The sequence below is a fragment of the Pseudopipra pipra genome, chromosome 22 (genome assembly GCF_036250125.1).
Source record: "Pseudopipra pipra isolate bDixPip1 chromosome 22, bDixPip1.hap1, whole genome shotgun sequence".
Classification (NCBI taxonomy): domain Eukaryota; kingdom Metazoa; phylum Chordata; class Aves; order Passeriformes; family Pipridae; genus Pseudopipra; species Pseudopipra pipra.
The window spans coordinates 216034-239851 of record NC_087570.1 but is presented as its reverse complement, the minus strand read 5'-3'; the positions used below and the strand labels follow the sequence as shown (position 1 = coordinate 239851).

At 39.8% G+C, this 23818-nt stretch overlaps 1 protein-coding gene across 5 annotated transcripts; it reads left to right on the top strand.

The window, feature by feature from the left end:
• The first annotated feature begins 54 nt into the window (after positions 1 to 54).
• On the top strand, positions 55 to 23109 carry PER3 (period circadian regulator 3). Of its 5 annotated transcripts, none has more exons than XM_064678248.1 (21): positions 56 to 557; positions 1646 to 1797; positions 2383 to 2498; positions 3347 to 3548; positions 4574 to 4622; positions 6243 to 6385; positions 6729 to 6807; positions 7523 to 7629; positions 7863 to 8019; positions 8949 to 9054; positions 9437 to 9562; positions 10081 to 10207; positions 11279 to 11423; positions 12060 to 12187; positions 12620 to 12823; positions 13449 to 13697; positions 14204 to 14940; positions 16051 to 16216; positions 16762 to 16942; positions 17567 to 17717; positions 19239 to 23109. In XM_064678248.1, exons 1-21 carry the CDS (start codon positions 361 to 363, stop codon positions 19338 to 19340), a joined length of 3624 nt encoding a protein of 1207 aa, XP_064534318.1. In that variant the 5' UTR covers positions 56 to 360; the 3' UTR covers positions 19341 to 23109. The 5 variants fall into 5 exon arrangements, 4 of the variants coding, with proteins under 4 accessions (XP_064534318.1, XP_064534319.1, XP_064534317.1 ...); XM_064678249.1 differs by having other exon boundaries at positions 13446 to 13697; positions 16765 to 16942; XM_064678247.1 differs by having other exon boundaries at positions 13446 to 13697.
• The last annotated feature ends 709 nt before the right edge of the window (positions 23110 to 23818 follow it).

The window sequence follows — 23818 nt, the reverse complement described above, 5'->3', positions numbered from 1 at the left end:
CCGGCCCGGAGCGGGAGCAGCCTGGGGTCGGCGGGACGGGCGCGGCGTCGGGGGGGCTCGGAGGGGCGGGAAGACGAAGCGGAAGCCGCTCGGGATCAGCCGGGGTCTTTTGCGAGGAATCCGCCCGAGCGGTGAGCTGAGGGAGTGCGCGCCGGAGAGCAGAGCGGGAGCGCAGAACCGGCCCGGTGCCCGCTCCGCTCGGCGGGAGGAGGAGAGGGGACACCGCTCCTCCCGCTGTCTCGCGGGGCGGCGCGCGTTCTCCCTGCAGCGCCGGCGCCAGGACCGCGGGCCAGGGGTCTGGCTGTGCTGAGGGGCCGTGGCGGCCGATGCCCCCGCGCTGTGTCGCTCAGCGGAGCCGAGATGGACGCGGGCGAAGGCCGAGGGGGCAGCGCGGAGCACGGCGCCGGTCAGTGCCCGGGGGCCGGGCGGGAGCCGGCGGCGGCGCCGCGGGGCGCTGCGGGCGCTCGGTGCACGGCATGTGCGGGAACCGACTGCGGCGGGACGGAGCTCCACAACCCCGAGTCCAGCGGCGGCTCGGCCGCCGGCAAAGCCAACAGGTAACCGGGCGGGCGGCGGCCGGAGCGGGTGCCGGGGACCCGTCGCGGCCGTGACCCGTGGGGCTGCTCGGGGGCTGCAGGGCTGCAGGGGGCACGGGCCGCGGCGTGTGCAGGGGGGTGAGCCTGCTGCTGCTGCGCGGCTCCTTGAGATGTGCCCGAGTCGGAGATCGGCTGAGCCATGTACGGCAGTGACCCTGTGCTAGCTTCTGTGTGTACTTCATCTTAAGGCCTTATTTGGCCGTACCAAAGCAGAAATTACTGAAATAATATTTTTCCTGGAAGTTCAGAAAATCAGTGAGATGGTAGTTTCTTTTATTTTTTAATTCATAAAAAGAGTTCAAGATCTATAATTCATGAAACGTTGAACTGGCTTGTTAACACACAATACTTGAACCTATGTAATGGTTTATATAATAAGAGTATGATACTAATAAAAATGTCAAATGGATAAAAGTTATTAAAAACAATCGTGTTCATATCCCATCTGTAGGATTAGAATCTCATTTGAGAATACTGACTGCTTATTTTTTAGTCACTGAAATAAGCAAATGTAAGAAGAGGGAGATTTTGCCTTTTAACAATTCTGCAGCTGTTGAAGCTAACAACTCAAAAGTATAATGAAGACTCTGAAGTCATGTGAGGAATGAAATCTTTGCATCAGGTGTATTTTGAGAACCTCATGGTGCTTATAACCAGATGCAGACATGAAGGCTGTAAAAACTTAGAGAGATCAAGAATCAGCACCTATTAATGATTTTAATACTATGAGATTTACAAAATCTAGAGTAAACATCAGCTTATTTTTAGTTGCTAAGCATCTTGAGAAGCAGAGTGGTTTTGATGGGACTTTGCCATCCATGACATATTCAAGTTGGAAACAAGGAATGTAGAGAACAGTTCAAGTAGCAAAGAAGTGAGAAAAATACAACAGGAAATTTAGTGAAGGAACATTAGGACGATTCTGGATATTGTGTGATGCTGCGGCCAATCCCATAAAATGTTGGTTTAGTGAATAATTTTAATTCAGTGATAGAAAAGAAAGCTTCTGTACCAGAATTCTCTGGGAAAGTTTAACCTTTATTTTACAGTGAGCAGCTGAATTGGAGCCAGTCTCACAGAGATCTGCTGATGATGATCCAAGAAATGAAAAGGTGTTTGCCTGAAGAGAAAAGGAATTCCAGCAAGTCCAGCACCATCAGTGCTCTCAACTACGCCTTGCAGTGTGTCCAGCAGGTCCGAGGTACGTGTGGAGAAAATCTGTAAGAACAGCAGCATGGTACAAATAGATGTGTCTGACAACAGATAGCATTAAAACAAAAGAATGCATTCTAGTTATCCTGCTAACAGTTGACTTTCTGAAGCACTGTGGGGGTTTTGTTGGGTTTTTTTGTTAAACAATCATGTTATCTTTTCTATTGAAATACCCACCTACTGCTTCTCTTTTCTTCAGAGTCCCATAGCTAATAGGTGCCTACTAGTACCTTTCTGTGTATATTGAAAAAACATCATTCCCATCCCACTTTGAAAAATTATTGGATAGTTTGTCTTTTTCAACAGAACTAGGTAGCTAAAATTGTTCTTTTGCCATCACATTCTGTCCTTGCTACTTCTTCATGCTTGTTTTCTGTAACATAACTAGGTCACTCCAGTAGTATAATCAGTATTCCTTTTCCCTTTGTCACTACACAGACCTTCTTCATCTCACCTTGGACTTCACCAAAAAGATGACAAAAATACAAGGGCTGTAAGAAATACTTTCAAAGTAGTCTCCTTACTGACTTTCTTGTGTTTGTTTTGCTTTTCTGTTTGTTTTTTTTTCAATTAGCAAACAATGACTTTTTCCAGGCTCTGAATGACCGAAGAGTGTTTCAGACTGATGTGGTGACATACAGCATAGAAGAGTTGGTGGCAGTTGCATCTGAACACACTCCAAAAAACACTGTAAGAATTCAGGCACACTCAAGAAGTTCATCACTTGCCATTGCACTCTATTTAGTCTCCTTACATCGTTCTGTGGAAATAGAATGTGTAAAATTGAAAGGCCTTTAATTTTTAGCCAGAGAGGCCTTAAAGTTCTAAAGTTAGATCAAGACTACTACTTATCTGTGCTGTCTCAGGGTACCCAGTGATAATGAGTAGAAGAAATACTAATTTTTCTTCTTTTTTTTTTCCAAGCAACAGATAGCTCTTTGAGAATTCATTTACAGTGTAGTAATCTCTTGAAACAGCAAAAAGTTTTCAAAACCAATCAAGTTTAGAGTTGTGAGGGGCTTTTTTTTCTGTTTGTACTCTGGATTTAATTTTTTTTTCTTGTTTTGCAATATCTGTCATGCTTTCTGGCTCTGCTTTAAAGAAAAGAGTGTTTTTTGAAATTCAATACTGTTAGATGCTGTATCAGAAGTATTGCAAATGCTTGCTATTTGAAAAGCTCTGAGTATTTTTGTAGTGGAATTGTAGTGAACCCTCTGAAACTTGGGGAGAAGTGTGTGGAGTGATAACCAGTCATTCTGGACAAAGACAAGCATCACTCTGATTGGTTTCAGTTTTGATACTGCAGTTTTACTAGCATTTGTAAATCTTGAGTATGCTGTTATGGCATTGGAGAGTGTAGTATTTTACGCACTACTTTAATTGGATGCTAAATTAACACATTTTTGAACTTCATCCTGAGATTGTGGTATGTGGTGGTTTGGGGTTGATTTGTTTGTTTTGGGGTTGTTTTGCTTTTTATCTTCACAGTATCACTACCACGTTTGGGGGGATGATTGCCTTTAACATTTGTTTTCCAGGACACATTTGTGGCTGTATTTTCTTTGCTTTCTGGACGCATAGTACATATTTCTGAGCAGGCAGCATCTATCCTAAACTATAAGAAGAAAGTGTTGGACTCCTCCCGGTTTGTAGAGTTGCTTGTCCCTCAGGATGTGAGTGTGTTCTACACACACACTGATCACTCTCACCTGCCGCTTTGGAACATGGAAAGTGAAACAGGTGGGACTTGGCAATGCTTTTAAATGTGCTATGTGTCTTTCTGTCTTTACAGAATGAGGGTAGAATAGTAGTTCATTTTAAATGCTTATGCTAGCAGTATACATCAGCAACACTTGTTTCCCTTCCACTTTGAAAACTGCAGTGGCTGTGGGATTAGTTCTTGCTAGTCTCTTAGAGGCTTGACTTTTACTTGGGGTAAGTAAAAGACAGATGCTTCATTGTTTCATGTACCATCTTACTCATTCCAAATACTGCTGCTTTTTGAAAAGAAACTAGAGCTCTAATTGTGAGTTTGAAGTTGTTTAAGCTATACCTTATGGTTACTTAGGTGCTTTGTCTTTATGGTCCACTTGCTTCCTGCTGTGAATATAGCTCACTAAAACCAAGTTTTAAGCTGACTTGCTATTTAGTGCTGGATGTGTCTAAACTGTGACTTTTGAGTCCTATGTTATTTGTGAGCAATTTAAACGTAGCTTGCATTCCACGGGTGTGTCTTTTGCCCACTTAGACATGGGTTGTTCTGAGGCTGTTCTGATATCAGATCTGAGAAGTCCAAAGTCCTTGCTGTCAAAGGATGGTGAGACATCTGGAGGTTGCAAATGCTAACATGCCAGGGATTCCACAACTTGGCAGCCAGTCACATGCTTGCCCAGCAGAGCAGAGGCACCCCAATGGAGTTGTTCTTGCCTGTATATAGTTTTTGTTACGTGGTTCATAAAGCCAGGAAATGTCAACTTTGCTTTTCATAGTGATGCACTGGAGAAAGGATTTTTTTTTTTTTTTTTTAGGTCATACACATTTCCTCTGAATTTAGTTCCAGGTCAGCCACTTCCCAAAGAGTGAGTGGGCTGGAGAAGAGAGGTAACATTTGAGGCGGGAGCAGACTGCTGAACAGCTAATTCAGTAGCTAATGAAGAGTAGGCTGTGAGACTTCAGTCTGGAGAATGCAGAGTTTAAAATAGTTCTGATAGGTGTGACCTTTTTGAGCATATCAACTGATACTTTCAATGTGTTCTTCTTATTAGCTTCTCTGTATGAATATGCCCAGGTGAAATCCTTTTTCTGCAGGATCAGGTAAGTACATTATTACAAGGGTACCATACTAGGCAGAAACTGTTCTATTGTTACAGCTGACCAGTGTGAGCTCATGCAACTCCATTACAAAATGGGCTTCTTGTGTTTAATATTGGCATCCAGTAGGACACTTTGAGTGTCTTTCCCAGAATGATGCATAAACTTGCATGGGGATAGAAGGAAAACTGTTCATGTTCCTTTTGGATCTATCAGTTTCCTTCTGTACTGTCATGCAGGAGAAGAATGATCTTGTTTGAGGGTGGAGGCAAAGATTGTTTTGCTTAAGATTAAGATTACTTGAGAGTTTGTGGTGAAAGCATTAGCAGAAACTCAGTCGCCCGAGTCCCAGTGTGAGACCTGACTCCTGAGATACTACTTGCTGTCACTAGGGATGCTGTTTGTTGCTTTATACCTGACTAATCTTAGAGCTAAAAGAAGAAAAAACCTGAAACTGGCCTTTCATCTTCAGTAGAGTTCTGTTCCAGACTCAGGCGATCTCTTGATTTTAGTAAGAACTGTTTGCTTCTGAGCAGATATAACACTTACTCCATCTTTCAGTTGATCATTGATTCATTCATATGTGTTTCAAAAACCTGAGCTCTAAAATCATTTGTATCTTGAATTGTGTAAGGGCACCTGGAATAAATACAGCAGGACAGATAGCAATGTTAAGTTGGGGGAACTGTTTGTAAACATTTTACAGTAGTTTTTTTTGTGTTTTCTTAAGACATCTGCCTCTACTTCCCTTACATAACAGATCATTTGATTATGTTAGCATCACAAATAAAAATATTTTTTCACAGGAACACAGTAGGCTTAAGTAAGAAAATGGGTTTCTGTGAGTTAAATTTCTGCTGTATCCAATTTCCATTTGTATCTTTTGTTTTCCCAAAGGCAGGGGTGTCAGAGGTAGGTTTTATTACACTGGCTTCTCTCTAGAATCATTTTACAAAACTAAGTGTGGAATAAGAAAGTAACTTTTAGTGTAAGTGATAATCTCCAAAAATTTATCTCAATTCTGTCAGAGCTGGGTAAGATACTGCAATTATAACGCTTGCAATAGAAAGGGGCAATCGCTAATGCAGCTGTTGCAAAGCCATGGTTAAGATCTCATCTACAATGTTGTGTGCTGCTACTGTTCACCGTGGTCTAGGAAGACAAGTTCTCATGGAGGGCAGTCAAAGAATAACAACAAGGCTGGAGGAGTCTTACTTACGTAGCTCTGTGAAACAAAACTTCAGTGAGTCAGATTTTTTTTTTCTGTAAGAGTGGTACAGAATAAACAACAAACAGAAAAAGAACTGTTTATCTTGAAGGAGAGCACAAAACCAAATGAATGGTTCTTGTGAATACGTTTGGACTGAGAATTAGAAGGTAACCTTTAACCTTTAGAGGAATAGTATTTCTAGACAACCTCTGAATGCAAGCACTGGAGGCAAAACACCTACTTGATTTTGAGTGGAGAGAGATCAGTGTTGCTGAATCACAAGGGAGTGTGTGTAGGACCTGATTATCTGGATCTGTGTGCTCAGCATAACTTCTCCATGCAGGGCTCTAAGCCCTGACACAAAGTATGTGAGTCTTAAAAGCAGTGTGTGAATCCCTTTTACTTTTCCTCAGGGGTGGTAAAGACCAAGAACAAGAAACACGTTGTTACCCCTTCCGAATCACCCCATACTTGGTCCATGTGTGTACTTCTGTCCATGTGGATGCAGAATCCTGCTGCTTAGCTTTGGCTGAGAAAATTCACTCTGGATATGAAGGCAAGTCAGGAGATTCCAGTGAATGCAATGTATGAAAGTCTGCCTCTTTTGTTTAGAACTTGTGCTTGGGTAGTCTCACCTGTGTAACTTGCAGCTTGTGTGTGCATGTGTGTGAATACAGAGCATCTCTGCTGCTTTTGCCAAGCCCCAAAGCATTTCACCTCTCCTCATTATTTTTGTTTTGGAGAGAAGTCTGTAGCATCTAAAAATCTGTAATGTTTTGTAATGTAATGAATTGGTCAGAAAGCAGTGAACAATTAAAAAGTTCAGGAGCCAATAAATCTCTGTCACGAGCAAAAGTAATGCCTAGGTTTTGTCTTAGTGCATATTTTGTTTTTATTAGCTCCTCGAATTCCTATGGATAAAAGAATCTTCACCACCACTCACACCCCTGGATGTGTTTTTCTGGACATAGATGACAGGTGAGAGATTTGAGTCTTAAGACCTGTGAGGTGTGCATGGAGAGGTAGGAAAAAATCCCTTGATGATACAGCTAGAGACCCAAGTAAAGATTGTTGAACTATGCAACTGGCAATAGTTAATAAAACAGTTTTGTGTTAGTCCACTCATGGAAAACATCTTGCACTCCGTGTAATGACCTTCCTTGTCGTAACATGCATATTGAACAGAGCCACAGCCAGTTTTCGTTACCCAGGGCAGTGGAGAGCTGTGATAGCACCCACAGTGGAAAACGTGCATAATGCCAAGCTCTGGGGATCAGAGTGGTGACACAGCTGGACTGAGCTTGGTCAAATAAGTTTGGCCAGACTGAAGCTCTCTCCTGCAAAGCCACAAGACTGTTTTTACAGTACATCTTGCACTGTGCCTGTCAGATTTCTTACTCCCATTTTACCTATGACCTCTTTTTTTTCAAGATCCCTTTTTTTTCCTTTGATGTAGACAAGCACAAGACTGCCTGCCAGTGTGAATATCTGTTAGATCTCCAGGCACAGAAATGTTTGTCATTGGTATTTACATGTCTGTATTGCAGTGGAGGATTTTTAGGTTGGAAAATGTTCTGTAGCTTTAGTTCATTCCATTGTAGATCGTGCATGGGCCCTTCACTGACAAGCAAGAGTTAAGGATGTAAGTACTCAAAACTGTATTACAACCTGTCATAATGTGTTCGGGTTTCAGAGCAGTGCCTTTGTTGGGTTACTTACCTCAAGATTTAATTGGAACATCCATATTGATGTATTTGCACCCGGAAGATCGTCCTTTGATGATTACTGTTCACCGGAAAAGTAAGTACAGTTGCTTTTAGAGGAATTTCTGTAGGTTTTACAATTCTTTCCTTATCACATTGCTTGACATGTGACTTATGTGCAGTCTAGACAAAAATTTAGTGCAATCAGTTTGAGATCAAAGCATATTGAATCACAAAGTTTTAAGGACCCCAGTCATTAGTGTTTGTGCTTGCACTACTGTGTCATAATGTAAACTAAACCTTGTTTCTTCATTGTGGGTTTTTTTTCAGTACTGAAATTTGCTGGCCAACCCCCTTTTGAACATTTACCTATTAGATTCTGTACTCAAAATGGGGATTATGTCATACTGGATACCAGCTGGTCCAGTTTTGTGAATCCTTGGAGCAGGAAAGTAGTGTTCATCATTGGCCGACACAAAGTCCGGACGTAAGTCAGTTGTAGCATTAATCTATTAAAGTCCTTTTCATTGATTACTCTGCAAAACAAAAAAGTCTAAGTACTAAACTAGAGACATAATGTTGCTCTTGCAAATGTGACAACTACCTAGTATCTGTCTTCAGCCCGTTCCTTCAGAACAGCATTAGTCTCATTTATGAAGTATGAAAATAAGTGAATTACTTCAAACTAAAAGGCAAAACCAGCTTTTTTTTAGCATGTATTTTCATATGGTTGATGTCCAAATACTGCAACAATGGACATGTCTAAATCAAAATACCAGTTTTAGATGAGTAAAAGCTAAAAAGCAACATAAAAAGCAGGTCACTTTAACAAATAATTACTTAAAATTCATTATTGGCTCACCCAATTAATTGACCTTCTGGCATATTTTCTTCTAGAACATTTACTTGATACAGAATCTAAATATTTACCAAAGTTTTGTCTTTTAAAAATGCAATTAGTGTTGAATGTGCAAGTTAATTTTGCAGGTTTTTCTCCTTAGTTTCCAGGAGATTTGAAAATATGACTGACTGTATTCTTCTTACCTGCTTTCTCTTATAGGAAATGGCTTTTTGGGATGGTCTTCTGACTTTTCAAAGTGATCTTTTATTCAAGATTTTATGGGGTGTGAATTTGTCTTCTGAGTGAAGGAGACAGAAGGGTAGATGCTTGTCAACCTTGTAACTTTGGGTCTCTGCTGGTCTGTTGACTTCCCTGGGGCCCACCTGCTTTCATAGCACTGCTCCACTACCCCAGCAGAGCAGCTGTTGGGACAGATGACATCCCTTTTTGTTTGTTCAGAGAAGCAGTCAAAATAAAATAATGATAATAAAATAAAGAATCTGTTTTAACTGTTTATAGCTACCTTTTCTTCATCAAATTAAAATGAATAGTGAAATATTGTTGGCTCTCTCCAGAAGCCCTCTGAATGAAGATGTCTTTGCTGTAAGAAGTAAAGAAATGAGCAGCGTGGAGAAAGAAATAAGAGAATTGCAAGGACAAATTTACAAACTGCTGCTGCAGGTAAAAAAGATGAAGGAATTTCAGAACACTGAATGGTCTTCTGAATGAGAGGCTAAAGAAACTTGAGTCTGCTTAGCAGACTACTTTGAGGATGGCCTTTTAAAAGGTCTGAAAGGAAAGTTCTAAATGGAGACAGGCCCACCTCATTACAAAAAAAAAATGTTTGACAGGTTTGTGTGTTGAAAGACAAATCTGCCTCCTGAAACAGTCTGAAGTATGGTAGAGAATTCTTCCTAAGCACATGGTAGAGCCCAGACAAATATGAATTTTTCACTTGATTTTCTATGTTTATTTGAAGTTCTGTGTTGTAAAGTATGTTGTTTCCTTCAGTTTGTTCTCTACAAGCATGAATGTTTAATTACTATTTTTCGCCCTCATACAGCCAGTTCACAGCAATGTTTCCAGTGGTTACGGAAGCCTTGGAAGCAGTGGCTCTTACGAGCACTATATCAGCATAGCTTCTTCAAGTGACTCCAATGGGAATTGTGCAGAGGAAATACAGGAACCAGTAAGTCTGTAAATGTGTCACTGCCTGCAGAGTAGTAAAAATGCACTTTTAAAATGAAAATGTTTACTCTCATGTGCACTTCTCATCATGAACTTTACTGAAGTGGGAAGAACACAGCTATATTCAAGCTAAATTGGTCAGTTACAGAGTGCTGGCTTTTGGGTTTTGCTCTTAATTTTGCTGACTGCTATAGAAAACACTGACTGCTAAAACAAGCATTGCAATTACCTAATTTCCTTGTGAGGCTCCTGGATAAGTCATCAGCTTACTCCTACTCTCAGGACTTGTCATCAGTATTAAAACTTTCAAATGCTGAGGCTGTTTGAGCTTTCTTACAGGTAATTTACTTAAATTAACCATGATAATTGGATTCATTAAATCTACAAATACCAGTAGATATTAGGCTTAGGCTGATAATCCACTCACTTTCAATTTGAAGAATACAAGAACTCAAATCAACTCCTATGGCCTCTTTGCACTCATACTATTCTGATTTCACATTTTTCACATATCTCAAGATGACATTGCAACAAGTTTGTGCAGATGTCAACCGAATAAAGAATCTGGGACAGCAGCTATATATTGCATCAAGGAGCAAGCCACAGAATGGAAATGAACAGGCTGTGAGCTCAGAAGTGCTAGGAGGTAAGTTAATGTAGTTACCTTCTGTAAGATAACATGAACTCCTGTAGATCTGTAACCATGAGTTTGGCTAGCTGGTGTGATGCTGAAGAACTCCAGATAGCATTTTGGCATGGCTTAAACACAGGAAGAGGTTTGTTTTCTTTAAAACCCAAACAAGCAAAAAAAAGCCCAAAGTCACCACTTAAAGAAACCTCAGCAGATGCAATAACTTTTTAACTGCTTCTTGAGATATGGAGGAACATATCTGTCTCTAGGTTAATAGACTTTTACTTTTTTATTTATTTGAACGTTTTCTAGTGAAAATGCACATATGCTTGTAGCAAGTACTGTGAAAGCTTCCCTTAGTTACTTTATATGGACTCTTTGAAACAATCATAGGTTTGACAATGCTGCCTCACTTCCCGCTGAAGTAGGGGTTTAGTCACTGAGGGCTTAATATTATCCTAATGCACATTATTTGCAGTTAGTACCTAGCGCAAATATATGGAGAAACCTGGATGCTTCCTCAAATATGATAGAAATCTGTATTAAAACATTTTCCACTATGATACTGTCTGTTATAAAGTTACTGTTAACCGCTGGTGTTGTTCTAGAGGACTGTATTATTAAAGTTGATAAGACTCTGACCAGTGTATCCATGGTACGTAAAGCTGTGAATTACTGTTAAATAGCGGGTTGGATTCTGTGATGTATAAATTGAAAGAAGAGTATTATTAATTACAGCTTTGTTTACAATTTAAAGGCAGACGTTTTCTATATGCTATTTTCTTTGTGTTTACTAGTTGTTCTGAGTGGATGTTTAAGGCAGTGTGTGGGGGTTTGGTTTATTTCGGGTATAGTTTCCCCTTCTCCTTCCCCTGCCTCAAAACATATAAATTGAGATGAAAATGCAGAATAACTTAGTAATGAGAGCTGTGCTGTCATAGGCCATATATCCCTGTATTATATATATGTATCACAGTATAAATGCGTGTGTGTGTGTGTGTGTGTATGTATATATCTGTGTATGTCTTGGTGAGGGTAACGTTTAGATGCCCTTAAGAGGAATCTTTAAGGTTTCCTCTATTCTAGGGAAGAGGCACACTGCTTCCTGTTTTCTTCAGACATTGAGAAGTGATAGCACAGAAGAACCAGGCAACACATTTTATGATGATCCAAAGAAGACTCCGCATATTCCTTCCTATCAGCAGATCAATTGTGTCGATAGTATCATCAGGTAATAAACTATGAAGCAATTTTAGTGATACAAGTTTAAGATTATTTGGTGGAAGGTAAATATCCAAGCATTTTGCATTAATCTTAAAGCTGTCTGGGTTTTGAGTTGTGAGATGAATTTGGGATTGTTTGTAAAGTTTTCTCCCTTTCTGACTGAGCATTGGGATGGATTGCTCAATCTGAATTACACAGTAATGAAGAATTTAGGACCTAAGATTCTGTTTGCAACTATTTATTGACGTTTGTCTACTGCTAATTTCACCATTGGTGCAGTAGGAATTCAGGTGAATTTTGATGGGCATAATATGTCAGTGTCTTCTCATTATACCCTTTGAGAATATCCATATAAAACAGAAAGTTGATATAATTTATAGAATCTCAGTATTTTTAACCCAGTGGATAATATAATCTTTTTTCTTTTTTTTTCCTTTCTTTTTTTTTCCCCTCAAAGAGTGATAGATTTTATTTAAAATACTCCTTGGAAAGCAGATACGTGTCCAGAACTTCCTGCAGTGAATTTAAAATACTAGTTAACAACCTCTGGATCTCCAGTTTGGATTATTCAAATGTTTATATCTCCTAATGGAATAAAAAACATAAAGTAGGGAGAGCTTCCTGTGATATGCTTTCATTTCAGATATCTAGAGAGCTGCAGTATTCCAGCATTGAAAAGGAAATGTAAATCATCTGCAAATACATCATCATCATCTTCAGAAGATGACAAACAAGTCCAGCAAAGTCAGCAGGAAGTCCAGGCATTGGAAGGTAACACAAAGTGTCCTGACAGTCGTAATAGAGCCGCAACAACTGATTTAATTTTTATATGTCAACTGTTACGTGTTCCAAGGTTTATGTCCACTTTTTAAATTGCTGTGCTGCTAATGATATTTTAGGTGTGTGGTAAATATTTCCTTGCCTAAATCTCGCAGTTAAGCATGAGCTACAGTGTTAAGTCTTTGAACGTAGAATGTATCAAATGAAGTATTGTTTGTTGCTGTTAAATGAACCTTCTGTTGCTCACTCATTTTATGCCATGTTTCGTATATACTGGCATATGAATGTTTTTTTGTATAGAAGACTGTCTTCTTTAATAGTCTACATAGTTACTGGTTATTTCTGAACCAGTCAGATTTGGTGAATTGGGAGCGTAGTGCTTGGAATGAAATTCCATGTAGAAACTTTGTCATTTACCAATAGATACTGCTATCCTGTCAGCAGTTAAGTCCCACACTCCAATATCTGCTGATCTGGAAGAGGCCTTGAAAGACCAGAGAACTGCAGGCATGGTGGGAGCTCCTCTGGCAGACCTGACCCTGTCCAACAAGGCTCCAAGTGTGGTGTCTGTCACCAGCCAGTGCAGCTACAGCAGCACTATAGTGCACGTCCCACACCCTGAATCAGGTACTGTTCACACTTGCAAAACACTGACTTGACTCACTGATTTTTGAATTTACACAGTATTTCCAGACAGAAGTATACTGTGAGAAAGTTTTGTCCATTTAAGATACATTTTTCTGAATGCAAATTCTGAAATATTGAGATACTTCTTGAGACACTGTGAATAAAACTTGAACCTGAGTATTTTAGTAAAACAGTTTTAGCAGACTGCACTATTTCCTTTCCCCTTGAATTTCATCACATATACCTCAAACACAACAGTGTGCTTTTGGCTATTGAGGATTAAAACAAAATTACTTATGGGCCAATGTTAGTTCATTTTAATGCAGGAAGAAGCATAAAAATCAGTATTTAGCTGCTGTTGTACTAAGAAAATATGAAGAAAGAACTGCCTATAACTTCAAAGGGAATTTGAAGTTTTCCAGACCATGCAAAATAATTTGCTCAGTTGATGTTAATGTAACTGTATTTGAGTATAAAGGGTGTTTTCTCCTGCTGCCTCTGCAGCCTGTATCTGCTTGGTAGCTCAGATGAGATTGTTTTCTGTGTAACCCTCTGGGTGTTGTGGGAGTTGACACCAGAAAGCCAGAGCAAAGAGTGATTTATTTTTTTCCCCTCTTCAAAGAAGTGACTACAATGGAGGATACTGCTGTTGGAAGTGAACAAATTGAACTGCCTCCTGTAAATGCTCAGAGTCCTGCTATGTTGCCTGAGGACTTAAAGCCAGTTGGGCTAACAAAGGAGACATTGTCAGCCCACACTCAAAAGGAGGAACAGAACTATGTTGACAGGTTCCGACAGAGGATCTTGCTTTCTCCATTTAGGACTTACTTTCAACAAGGAAGCAGAAGTAACAACAGACATTCCTGTGGCCAAGGTAGGCAGCAGCTTTGAGAAATAAAGACTTGCTAGCTGACTTAAAAAGAGCAAGCTAGCCATGGAGCTAGGTTCTCCTTTGTATGATTTAGTGTCTTACTGTGTCTGCAAACAGAACACTTCTTTGAACTGCAGGGTTTGACAGCAGCATTACCCACACAGGAGGTCTGCTCCATCTTGGATCTTACTGTCTTTCACAAAGCAGATAGTTATTGCAATAAACCCTGCAAATCCCCAAGTAGTTTATTGCCTCTTCTTGAAAGAATGTAAAAGATCTGATTGGGATAAGCCAAAGTGATTGATAAGAAAGTTGATGACATGAAGGAAAATACTGTAGATACATCAGCAAATCCACTAGTAATTTATGGAAGAATTATCCAGAGGATGGTCAGCTCTCTGATTAAGCCACACTCAATTATCTGTGTGTTTTTCTCTTTTTTTTTTTTTTTCTTTTTTTCCCCCTAGGTCTGTCATTTAGTGAATGTATCTATTTTTCTTTCTTCTTAGGAGATTCCCCTTCAAAGCAGATGAGCCCAGCTAGCTGTAAAAAGGGCAGACATGGAAAATTGAAGCGCCAGAAACCTCAGAGACATTCCTCAGATAGCCAGTCTTCTAGTAAAAATAGAAATAATCTTCCATGTGAGAAGAGAGCAATTCAGAAACAGTTGTTCTCTCCCTCAGAAGTGTCCTCTCTGGGCTCCTCCAGTTTCAATGTCCATTCTCCTGCGGGGTTTCCTGTCTATTTGGATCCACTCTCTAGTTTTCCAGCCTCTTCTGCAGGAGAGGAACTTGCCCTTCACTCATTACAACCTGAGTCCTTGCCATCATCACAACTATGCTGTAAAGCACAGTCATGCCCAGCCCTTTATCCCCCAAGCCTAGGCACATTTATGGCTGTATTTTTTCAGAGTTTCCCCACGTGTGTTCAGATGCCTCAAAATGTCTTTCTTCCTAACCCTCAGTGTGCTTATCCCCCCTCTTCATATCCATGCACTACACTACCTCCAGCCCCCTCTCCTTGTGCACCATCACCACTAGCACCACACTGTGTGGATCAGCCCTTTCCAGCTTCTTTTCACACATCCAGGGAGGACCAGCAAGAGGGCCAGTGTGACCAGGCCCTCCTGCTGAGCAGCTCACGGAGCAGCTCCCCACTTCAGCTGAATTTGCTTCAAGAAGAGCTGCCAAAGCCCATGGAACTTTCCATTAGTGCTGATGTTAAACCACATGCAGAAGATAAATGTGTAAGTAACAAAAATTTTTAACGTAGAGGAGAAGCTGATTTTCACGGTGTTCTGCCACCAGAACCTGTGGTGATGATCTGTGTTTCAGGGACACAGATTTTGTCAGCTGCTTTTTCTTTTGGCTGTGCTATGTAGGCTGTGGGACACAAATAGCACAGGAGGCGGAAAAAGCAGTTTGTACTTGCACTTATGGGAACGTGTACAAGTACAGTGTTGGTACTTAGTAAATGACAGAAATGTAAGATCATCTGGTCTAGGCTGCCACAAGCTGCTTCTGCTCCGCATTTTGGCAACAGCCTCTTCAGTGGAACTGTCAGCTAGAATTTTGGGTTTGGGGCTTTTATGCATGTGGAACTTGGTTAGTGCTGCGCAATTTGCATCCTTTTTCACCCAGTCCCACAGTCTCTGTGGAGAACCAAAACAAAGGGAAGATACTCTTCTAATTACTCCCTCTGTCTCCCAGGGATGCAGCTAATGAACGAAGAACAGGGATCCGTGTGGGTCGGTTTCCATACATGGGCATAGAAAAGGCCTCTCCAACTTCCGCGGTAAACTCAGAGGCAGGAATCTGAGCTCTGCAGGCAAGGAAAAAAATGTTGGCTCCTGAATCCAGATTGGGCTGGAAAGGCTGGATCAGCTGAAACTGCAGGGTAGGGTCCTGGAAGGGGAGTTGGTGTACCTCTAGCTGCTGAAGCAGTTGCTTCACATAGTGAATCAGGGGAAGACTCTCTCATTTTCCCTGTAGTGCACCATTGCTCGATGTGTGTGGCTGCTTCATGCCGTCTAACAGGATGTGAAGGGAACTGACTGCTTCTCTCTTGTCAGCGGAAAATGTTAACTTTATGCAACAGCACAACATCTTGACAAAGTGGGGAAGGATTTATAGCAGAAACCAGTAAACAAGAATAGAGGCTTGTTGATTTTTCACCCATGAAGAGGGTTAGCCTGAGTTATAGACCGCCATTCATTTTCAGAACTAGAAACTCCAAACCTGTTGAATTGATAGGAGAACTTGGTCAACACGGGACAATCTCAGTAAATGCATGACTTTCCTTTTGCAAACTTAAATGTAACTTCCATGGATATGTTGGTTTTGCTTTTTGTCTCCAGGACAATGATCCAGAAGATAGTGATAACAGTGCTTCTCATGAATTTCCTGACCACAGTCTGTACGAGGACTCCCAGTTGGGTTCAGGTTCAGCAGCATCAGGCAGTGGATCAGCTTTATCTGGTTCTTTAGGCTCTAGCTTCAATGAGTCTTCTGGTTGTGGCACAGGTAGGGAAGTTAGATATTTGGTGATAGATGGCTTGCTAGCATGTAGTTAATAATAAGGCACTGTAATGGGAATGGGAAATTCCTGTAAGAGGATCTGTAACCTTTACTTTTCACCAGCTTCCAGTATTTGAAGCCAAGTTTGTTTCAGTCACTGTAGCTGGAAATGTGAATCTAAGAAGTTATTCCTTTCACTTGAAAGTCACTTTCATTTTGCTCATTATCACTTTTCTCTTCATTAGATACTGGTTTACATCTTACTTGAGTAAAGGTGAATCTACCTAGAGCAGGACCTCTCAGAAGCAGAGGAGTTGAACCAATTAGTTTTGAGAAGAGTGAATAGAGCCTTGGAGATCTTGAATAACAAAAAATGCACTTTATCTTTGATTTCTCAATAGGTAGTAATTTCTAGAGCAGTCATCTGGGAGTACCTGTGTTTGTATTGCAGAGCTAACTCGCAAGAATACAATGGTGGTGTTTTACTTTTTGTGCTGAATTACTGGGATTTTTTGGGGATCTGCATTTATTTTTTTCATGGTCATTCTCAGCAGGTAGTGGGAAAAGCAGAAAGTATTTTGCCGGTAATTATTCTTCTGAAACTTCCAAAGAAAAGAGGAAGCAAGAAGCAGAAGAAAAAGGGACAGCTTATAAATCGAAACATGAGTCAGCCTGGGTGATGATGGATCATACACCTGAGCGAGTTCTAATGAATTACCAAATGCCAAACAGGTTGGAAAACATGAACAGTTTCTAACGTGTACTTTGGAATTGTGCGTAGAACTGTAGAATTAAAATGATGTACCATGGAAACAGCATGCATACCAATGAAACTTCAAGAAGGTGTGTTAGTTTACTTTTGTGCCATTTAGGCCCCGGTTATTTACTTTTGTCTACTTTTTCCCCATTTCCCCCCTCAGCTAAAATAAGGGAACATGTGATGTTTTTGCTGAAGTGTTAATGGGATTGATTATTGTCCTGTCCTTTGAATTGCATAAAGGGGTAAAAATACAGGTTATTTGCAAGTTGCTTGCAATTGGCTTATCTGTAATTTGTAATGAGTTTCCACATTAAAAGTAAAGCCACATAAAGCCATAAAAGAAAACAAAAAAACCTCACACCAAACACACAAAAACTTCCAACAAAAACAACAACAAACAAAACACTGACTGTTAGACCAGTGTTGAAAGGAGCCTTACAAAGCAGATAAAGTACAAAGTACCGTCCCCTTTCAACAACTGATGCTGTCTAGGCTTCAGCCGTAGGTAGCGATGGAGATTCTCACAATGCAGTATAGTCAGTGCCTGCCTTGCTTAATGTAGCATAGCTGTGTTCACAGGTGTCTGTTACCTGCAGAATTAAAGAGGAAGTTTTAAAGCAGGATCTGGAGAAGCTGGCAGTCATGCAAAAACAGCAGCCTTGGTTTACAGATGGGCAAAAGCAGGAGCTTGCAGAGGTGCATACGTGGATCCGGACCCAGACTGTCCCGCTGCAGATCAGCACCCAGGTGAGCAGGTGGGAGAGGACTTGGCAGCTCATTCCTGCCTTGGCCAGCCAAGGCATTTCTAGCCAGGGTCATCGTGCAGTGCTGGGGTCATGAATGTCAGTATAAGCAGGAAATGAGCTCGAGTACCCTGAGAAATGCCAACATACAGGTCTTACCATTGTATTTCTTTGTTTTCAAGATATGCAAATTCTGCGTGGGAACTATTTGTAGAAAGGTCTTTCAGTCACAGTGTTGGATAAATGGGAATAGTGTCATGATCTCATGTAAGACAACTAGAGATGATTTTTCTGTTCATGTTAGGACTTCTACTCTTATAAAATTGATTGTTGCTATGATTGAATAGCATATAATGCTGGTATATCAGTGAAGATTGGAGAAAGTGTGTTCAGCAAGCTGCAAAATGCTCATAATCACAGGAGGTTCAGGTCTGTAGTAAGAAACACAAAAATAGCTGTTTTACTGTGGGTGGTATCTTACTCTTGATTAGCTGGTATAATTCTTGGGCACTTTGCTAAACTGCTTCTGAATGTCATAATCAGTTTAGAGTGCTCCCAGGTGCTGTGGAGAAGAGCAAGGCAGATCTAGTCCCACAAAGACTTAGCACTTCAATGTTGAGTTGTACAGAAAATTTCAAGGCAGAGTGGGCTACATTCATGTACTTGTGCAGCAGAAAAGTCTCATGTCTGTTAGAGCACTGCATGCTGTATGTGCTAGGATTGTCAATTGTGGCCTTCTGAGATGTGTGGTATGTATTCTTAGAGGAAAAAAACTGAGACGTTTATGTCCTTGACTCCAGAAGAAGACGAGAAAATTAGTCTTTGTTTTCCTAATACCTTGTTGATAAAAGTCATATGTCCTGTTGTAGTTAGGACACTGTGTTTGATTCAGATAGCAAAATGATGTCCAGTGATCTTGTAGAAAATTCTGTTGAATGTTTACATCTCAAGTGTTACGAGATGTATTGGTATGCAAATATCAGTATTTTCTATCTGAGGTCCTGAAACTGTTCCTAAGCAGTAGCTCATATTTCCAATGCAGATTGTGATTTTGTGAATACAACCAGGCTTCTGACAGTAGAAGGAAATGTAGGATTTCTGTTTCGATGCTGTATTTCAATATTGTACTGTTTCTCAAAACCCAGAACAATCTGGTCTATCAATACACTCGGGTCTTTCAGCCTTTTCTGTTCTTCAGTATTGTTGCTGTTCGGGCTGTGGTCCAAATCTTTAATGAGGAGCTTGCTTATAAAGCTGAATTATAAGGTCTTCAAATTCAAGGAAGCCATGTGCCTTTTTATCTCAAAGGTAAAAGTATATTTTCCATTAACCAAAGGATTAATCTCTGAGACAAGGTAAGTTGCAGGTGCAAGTATCTGCTTCTGAAAATAAAACATCTGTATAATCTCTGCTTTAGAGAGATTTCAGCCCATTGGTGAGAGATTTCAATGTCGAGGATTTGACCCTTTGAAATAGACTCATAAAAAGAAGAATTTAAATTACTATTTCTTGTTCCTTTTTAAAGGGCTGTGTTACATGTGACAACAGGGAAGCAAGTTGTGAGGCTGTACTGGCTGATGGCAATATGGAAAACAAGGGAAAACCACCTCCACTCCTGCAACACTGAGGGCATCAGCACCTATGTCAGTAAAACTGCTCAGTGTCATTCCCATTTTCTTTTCTTCTGGCTTTGCTCCATACTAGCAGTGAATCTACATGGCCATCTCTTACCAACATGAGCAGTCACACTATGAAACTAAATCTTCCTCCATTACCCTTCCGCTCCTGGCATGACTCTGAAGACAATCTTTCACTGGGAGAAAGATTTCTCTTTCTGACCTCATAGACTTGACACAGAATGGAATGTGTTCCTAACCTTTAACTGCTCGGTGATGAGCAAAATACAAAGTTTTTTGGTTTGGGTGTTTGTTTTTTTGAACTTGGCAAGTAAGAGTCTGAAAAGATGCAGTGTTTAAGAACCTATGGTAATGAACCTAACTGATCAGAGCATGTTTACTCTCCAGGTAAGGTGGACGTATTGAAACCAAGCTACAGCAGAGTATTCTTCATTTTTGTTCAGTATTTGAAAGTCTAAACTGAAGATCCTAATACTCTGAGGTTCTGAAATCACTGTAGCTGGTTTGAGAATCCAGCAGGCTTTTTAAAGAGCAGCTGAAACTGGCCAGGTTATTCTGCATCAAATGCCTTTTGCCAGCTTGTGCCCATCAGAAAAAAATAAACTGAAGAGAAAAGAAGCAAAGATTTTCCCTGTGTTTATTGTGATGACTGTTTTGAAGCCAAGTTGTTTTACAGCTTTTGATTTTAAAGTTGTGTTTATCAACACAGATGTATAAAATTAATTGAGGGTAACTGGTTTGAAAATCCATTAGAGATTAAATTACATACAGCAGCCAAAAAAACCCCCCAGAAATATCAATGTAGTGGTTATTTCCTTCCACAGGATCTGCTTTTTAAAAACACATGCGGGGGGAAAGTCTTCTCTATCAAGGCAGGTAGTTATAAATTAAAGTAGTTACATGCAATCTTTTATCCTATGTTGCTAGTGCTCTGGAAGGTGGGTTTGTATCTTAATGTTTTTGGTGTTGATTTAGAGTGGTCGAGTTGAATCCAGATGTAGCAAATGGGAAATTTTAAGCAGTTTCCCTGTTTCGCTTTTGTTGTGATGATGCCAAAACCAAAAAGAGTTTGAGGTTCATTTCTTCTGCTTTTGTGAAAAGTCACATGTTGTGGAGCTGAACTTGAACATCAAACCGCATATTCATTATTTCTTAGCACTTTTGACTTCCTGTACAAGTTTTAACTTCTTTCTTTATAATAGAGTCACTAGCTGTTTAAATCCATGGATGAAAAAGGAGTTTGTGCATAATGTGAGTTTGATGTTCAGAAAGTGGTAACCACTTTCAGTATGTGAAAGAACTTGTTCTCATGGATGTCTTAAAGTGCTCTTCAAACACTAAAGTCCAGCAAATTTTGTCTGATTTCCCCTTTGTTTATCAAAAGCTGAATGTAATCAGGTTTTCTGCATGGTGTTATTAATCACCTTAGCCTTCTCAACAGAGTTTTAGAATGTAACACATTATTTACCCTTTTTTCTATGTAATTCTTCCTTTCCTGCTGTGTGAAGTATTTTTCTCTAGTTTCAATTACTAGTGAGCTTCAAGTTGTTAAGTTAAAAATACTGTGACCTGCAGGTCATTGAAGGAAAACTATTTAGCTAAAGGTTTCTGTTACTTTTAAAAATCAATCCAGTGACAATCTTTCTCATTAAAGTTTATTTGAAGGAAAGTTATTTTTACGCAATTTTAAGTTTTCAAGGCTATTTGACTGAGGCAGTGTTCGTTTGATTTTTAAATTTTTTTTTACAGTATGTTTGCCTGCTCTGTTTATACCTATTGCTTTCTATTTATTCTTAAGCTGTGTTTCTTTTTCAGCTTTTTCCACTTAAACTTGTTTTTTCTTGTGTTGTAAATCAGCAGAGATCCACACATCCTCAGTACTGCTTGTGTTCAAACACCTCTTAAAATAAGAGACTTAGGTGTTTACATATAGCAGCTTATGTATTCAAGTAGGAAAATGTGGGCAGTGTCTTATACCTTTCCTAGTATTTTTACAGCATTTTCCAAATATGGTATTCTGCTTTATAATCACACTGCCTAAAATATTTGCTCTAAAGCATGTAATAAGATGCTTTGTGTATAGGTTTTTTTTCTTGATTGGGAAGCTTCTTAATTAACTTATCTGTCAAATCAGACTTATGCACTAGAATCCATTCTAGTTAGCTGTGCTTAAATTAAAATGATTGCTTTAATGTATTTTGAGACGTAGCGAAATAGATTAATTTGAATACTTCAGGTAAGGACAGCTGTCTCCTTCAAAATAGTTTTGAACCCTAAGCCAGAAGAAAATATAATAGCCAGCTCTTTTGTGTACATTATTTTCACTGTTCATTTCCCAAGTATGAAAATGAGATGATTTGCAATGTCTTAGCAGGCAGACATGTCATCCATTTTGTAAAACACTGGGACTTAGTTTAGGAGAATGGTAATTTGTTCTTAACACTTGAATAATGCTTTTCATCCATAGGTCTGTGAACATGTCAAAAAGATGACTTATTATCCCAGTTGTATAAAAAGAGTCAGAGACACAAAGGACTTGCACAGGTGCATACCCCCAGTTTATACCAAATCCAGAAGTAAAATCTGGGAATCTTCACTCGCTGTATCCTGTGCTGGTTTTGCTACAAGAGGTCAGGATTCTGACCTCTATGCAGAAACTTGATCATATTACATGGGTTTCTTGTTTGGAGGTGTTAACCCTTCTCGTACCCCCTACTACTATGAATTTGTGCCCAGTAGAATTATGGAGCAACAGAAAGCCCAGAGAGTTTTTAAAGTGCTGTGAATGCCACACACCCTCTGGCTGTATATAATGAAAATGCACGTGCCTAGGACTTTGAATTCTGAGTTTGTAATCCTGGCTAAATCTTAGGTGCAGGATCTCTTGTATGGGGCTACATTAGACCTGGGTTTTGGAAAAAATTTGGATTTTGGAGAATATAAGAGGAATGAAGAGGTGAATCAGTGCCCTGTGTAATGATGAGATAATTATTTGCCCAAAAATCAGGGCAATTCCAGGCTTAGAATGGAAAAAACAAATGTTTCCCAAGCTACTCTTTACCCTGTTAGAACCACAATGTCTTGCAATGAAATGCCTTATCAAGCCTTTGACCTCATTTCCGTAAGTTTTCAGGAACTGGTAGTTTTTACTTCAGGTTTTACTAACCTTTAGTCTTTTTGGTGTGCTGGAGTGAGTTGCAGTTCCAATCTGAAAGACCAGTGGAGTAAGTGTTGCAGCTAGATTTGCACCTGTTCTTTTGTTCCTGTGACTGTTTTGCTTGGCAAAATGTTGTGGACAGTTTAGACCTGCTTGGAAGGTCACTTTTTTGGTGATCAGAAGGAAAACATGCAAGGACAGTACTGATGCAGTTACTACCCCCTGTGGGGGCGTCAGCAGTTCAGAAACCCCTGGTGGATTTCGCTGGCAATTTTTTTTTGTTGTATTCATAAATACAGAATTATGTTTTAAAAGATGAGTTGATGTGCAGATATTTTCATGGTATTGCTATGAACAGAAGGGACCCTTGTGTATTTTTACAATGTGGTAAATATTTGCTGAATGAGTAATGTGTTGGTAAGTTTATCTTCCAGCTGAATCGAGTTTTAAATCACAATCAAATTAATTTTTACATCGGTTGGTAGGGGTATTCTATTGAAATAATATTCAGCAGTGGTTGAATTTACAGTTGTGATTTTAACTGTACACTTTAAAGGAGCATCTGATTTTATAAATAAAACTGAAAAATGCGCTGCAAAGAACTGTTTCAAATGTGTGTTTACTTTTGTTCTTGATACTTTGTAGAAAATAGATTTTTAAGGATATATTACATTCTGATTGTACATAGGTTGGGGTACAGTGGACATTGGGTTGTGGGTACAGTGAAAATGGTCATTTAGTGGCCACTTGTGCTGTTTTGTTGAGGGGTTTTGTAATTGTTTGATTTTTTCAGTTGCACTCTACCCTTGCCACTCCAGGACATATTCTTTCCTTTCTAATTATATTCCACAAAGAAGGACAAGCACCTTTTGAATGTGAAATAATATATCAGGATTTGTAAACTGTTGGGATTTGGCATGCAGGATTTAAAGGTTCTGCCTCTGCTAATCTTGTTGGGAACTTTTTGTTCTAGAGGAAGTGCAAAGAAAAAATTGCAGGTTTCATTCATAGGTATGTCTTACAGAGCAGTGAAGTTCTTAACTAGTTGCAGAGAAACAATTTGCTCATCTCTTTCTGCTTTAAGGGACCTAGCAGAGAGATGTATGTGATGAACAGTGCTTAAAGAAGCCTGTGGGAGAAAGGCAAAGTCACTGCAGGGAGTGTAAGGTACAGAACAAAAGATGTAGCATCGTACTGAAATTGGTAAAGAAAGAAGTAATCCTAGATGAGCATGTAACTGAAGGTGCTTCTGATAAGTGATGCAGTTCCTTGAAAGACAGGCATCTTGAATATATATTATTGGATATATCA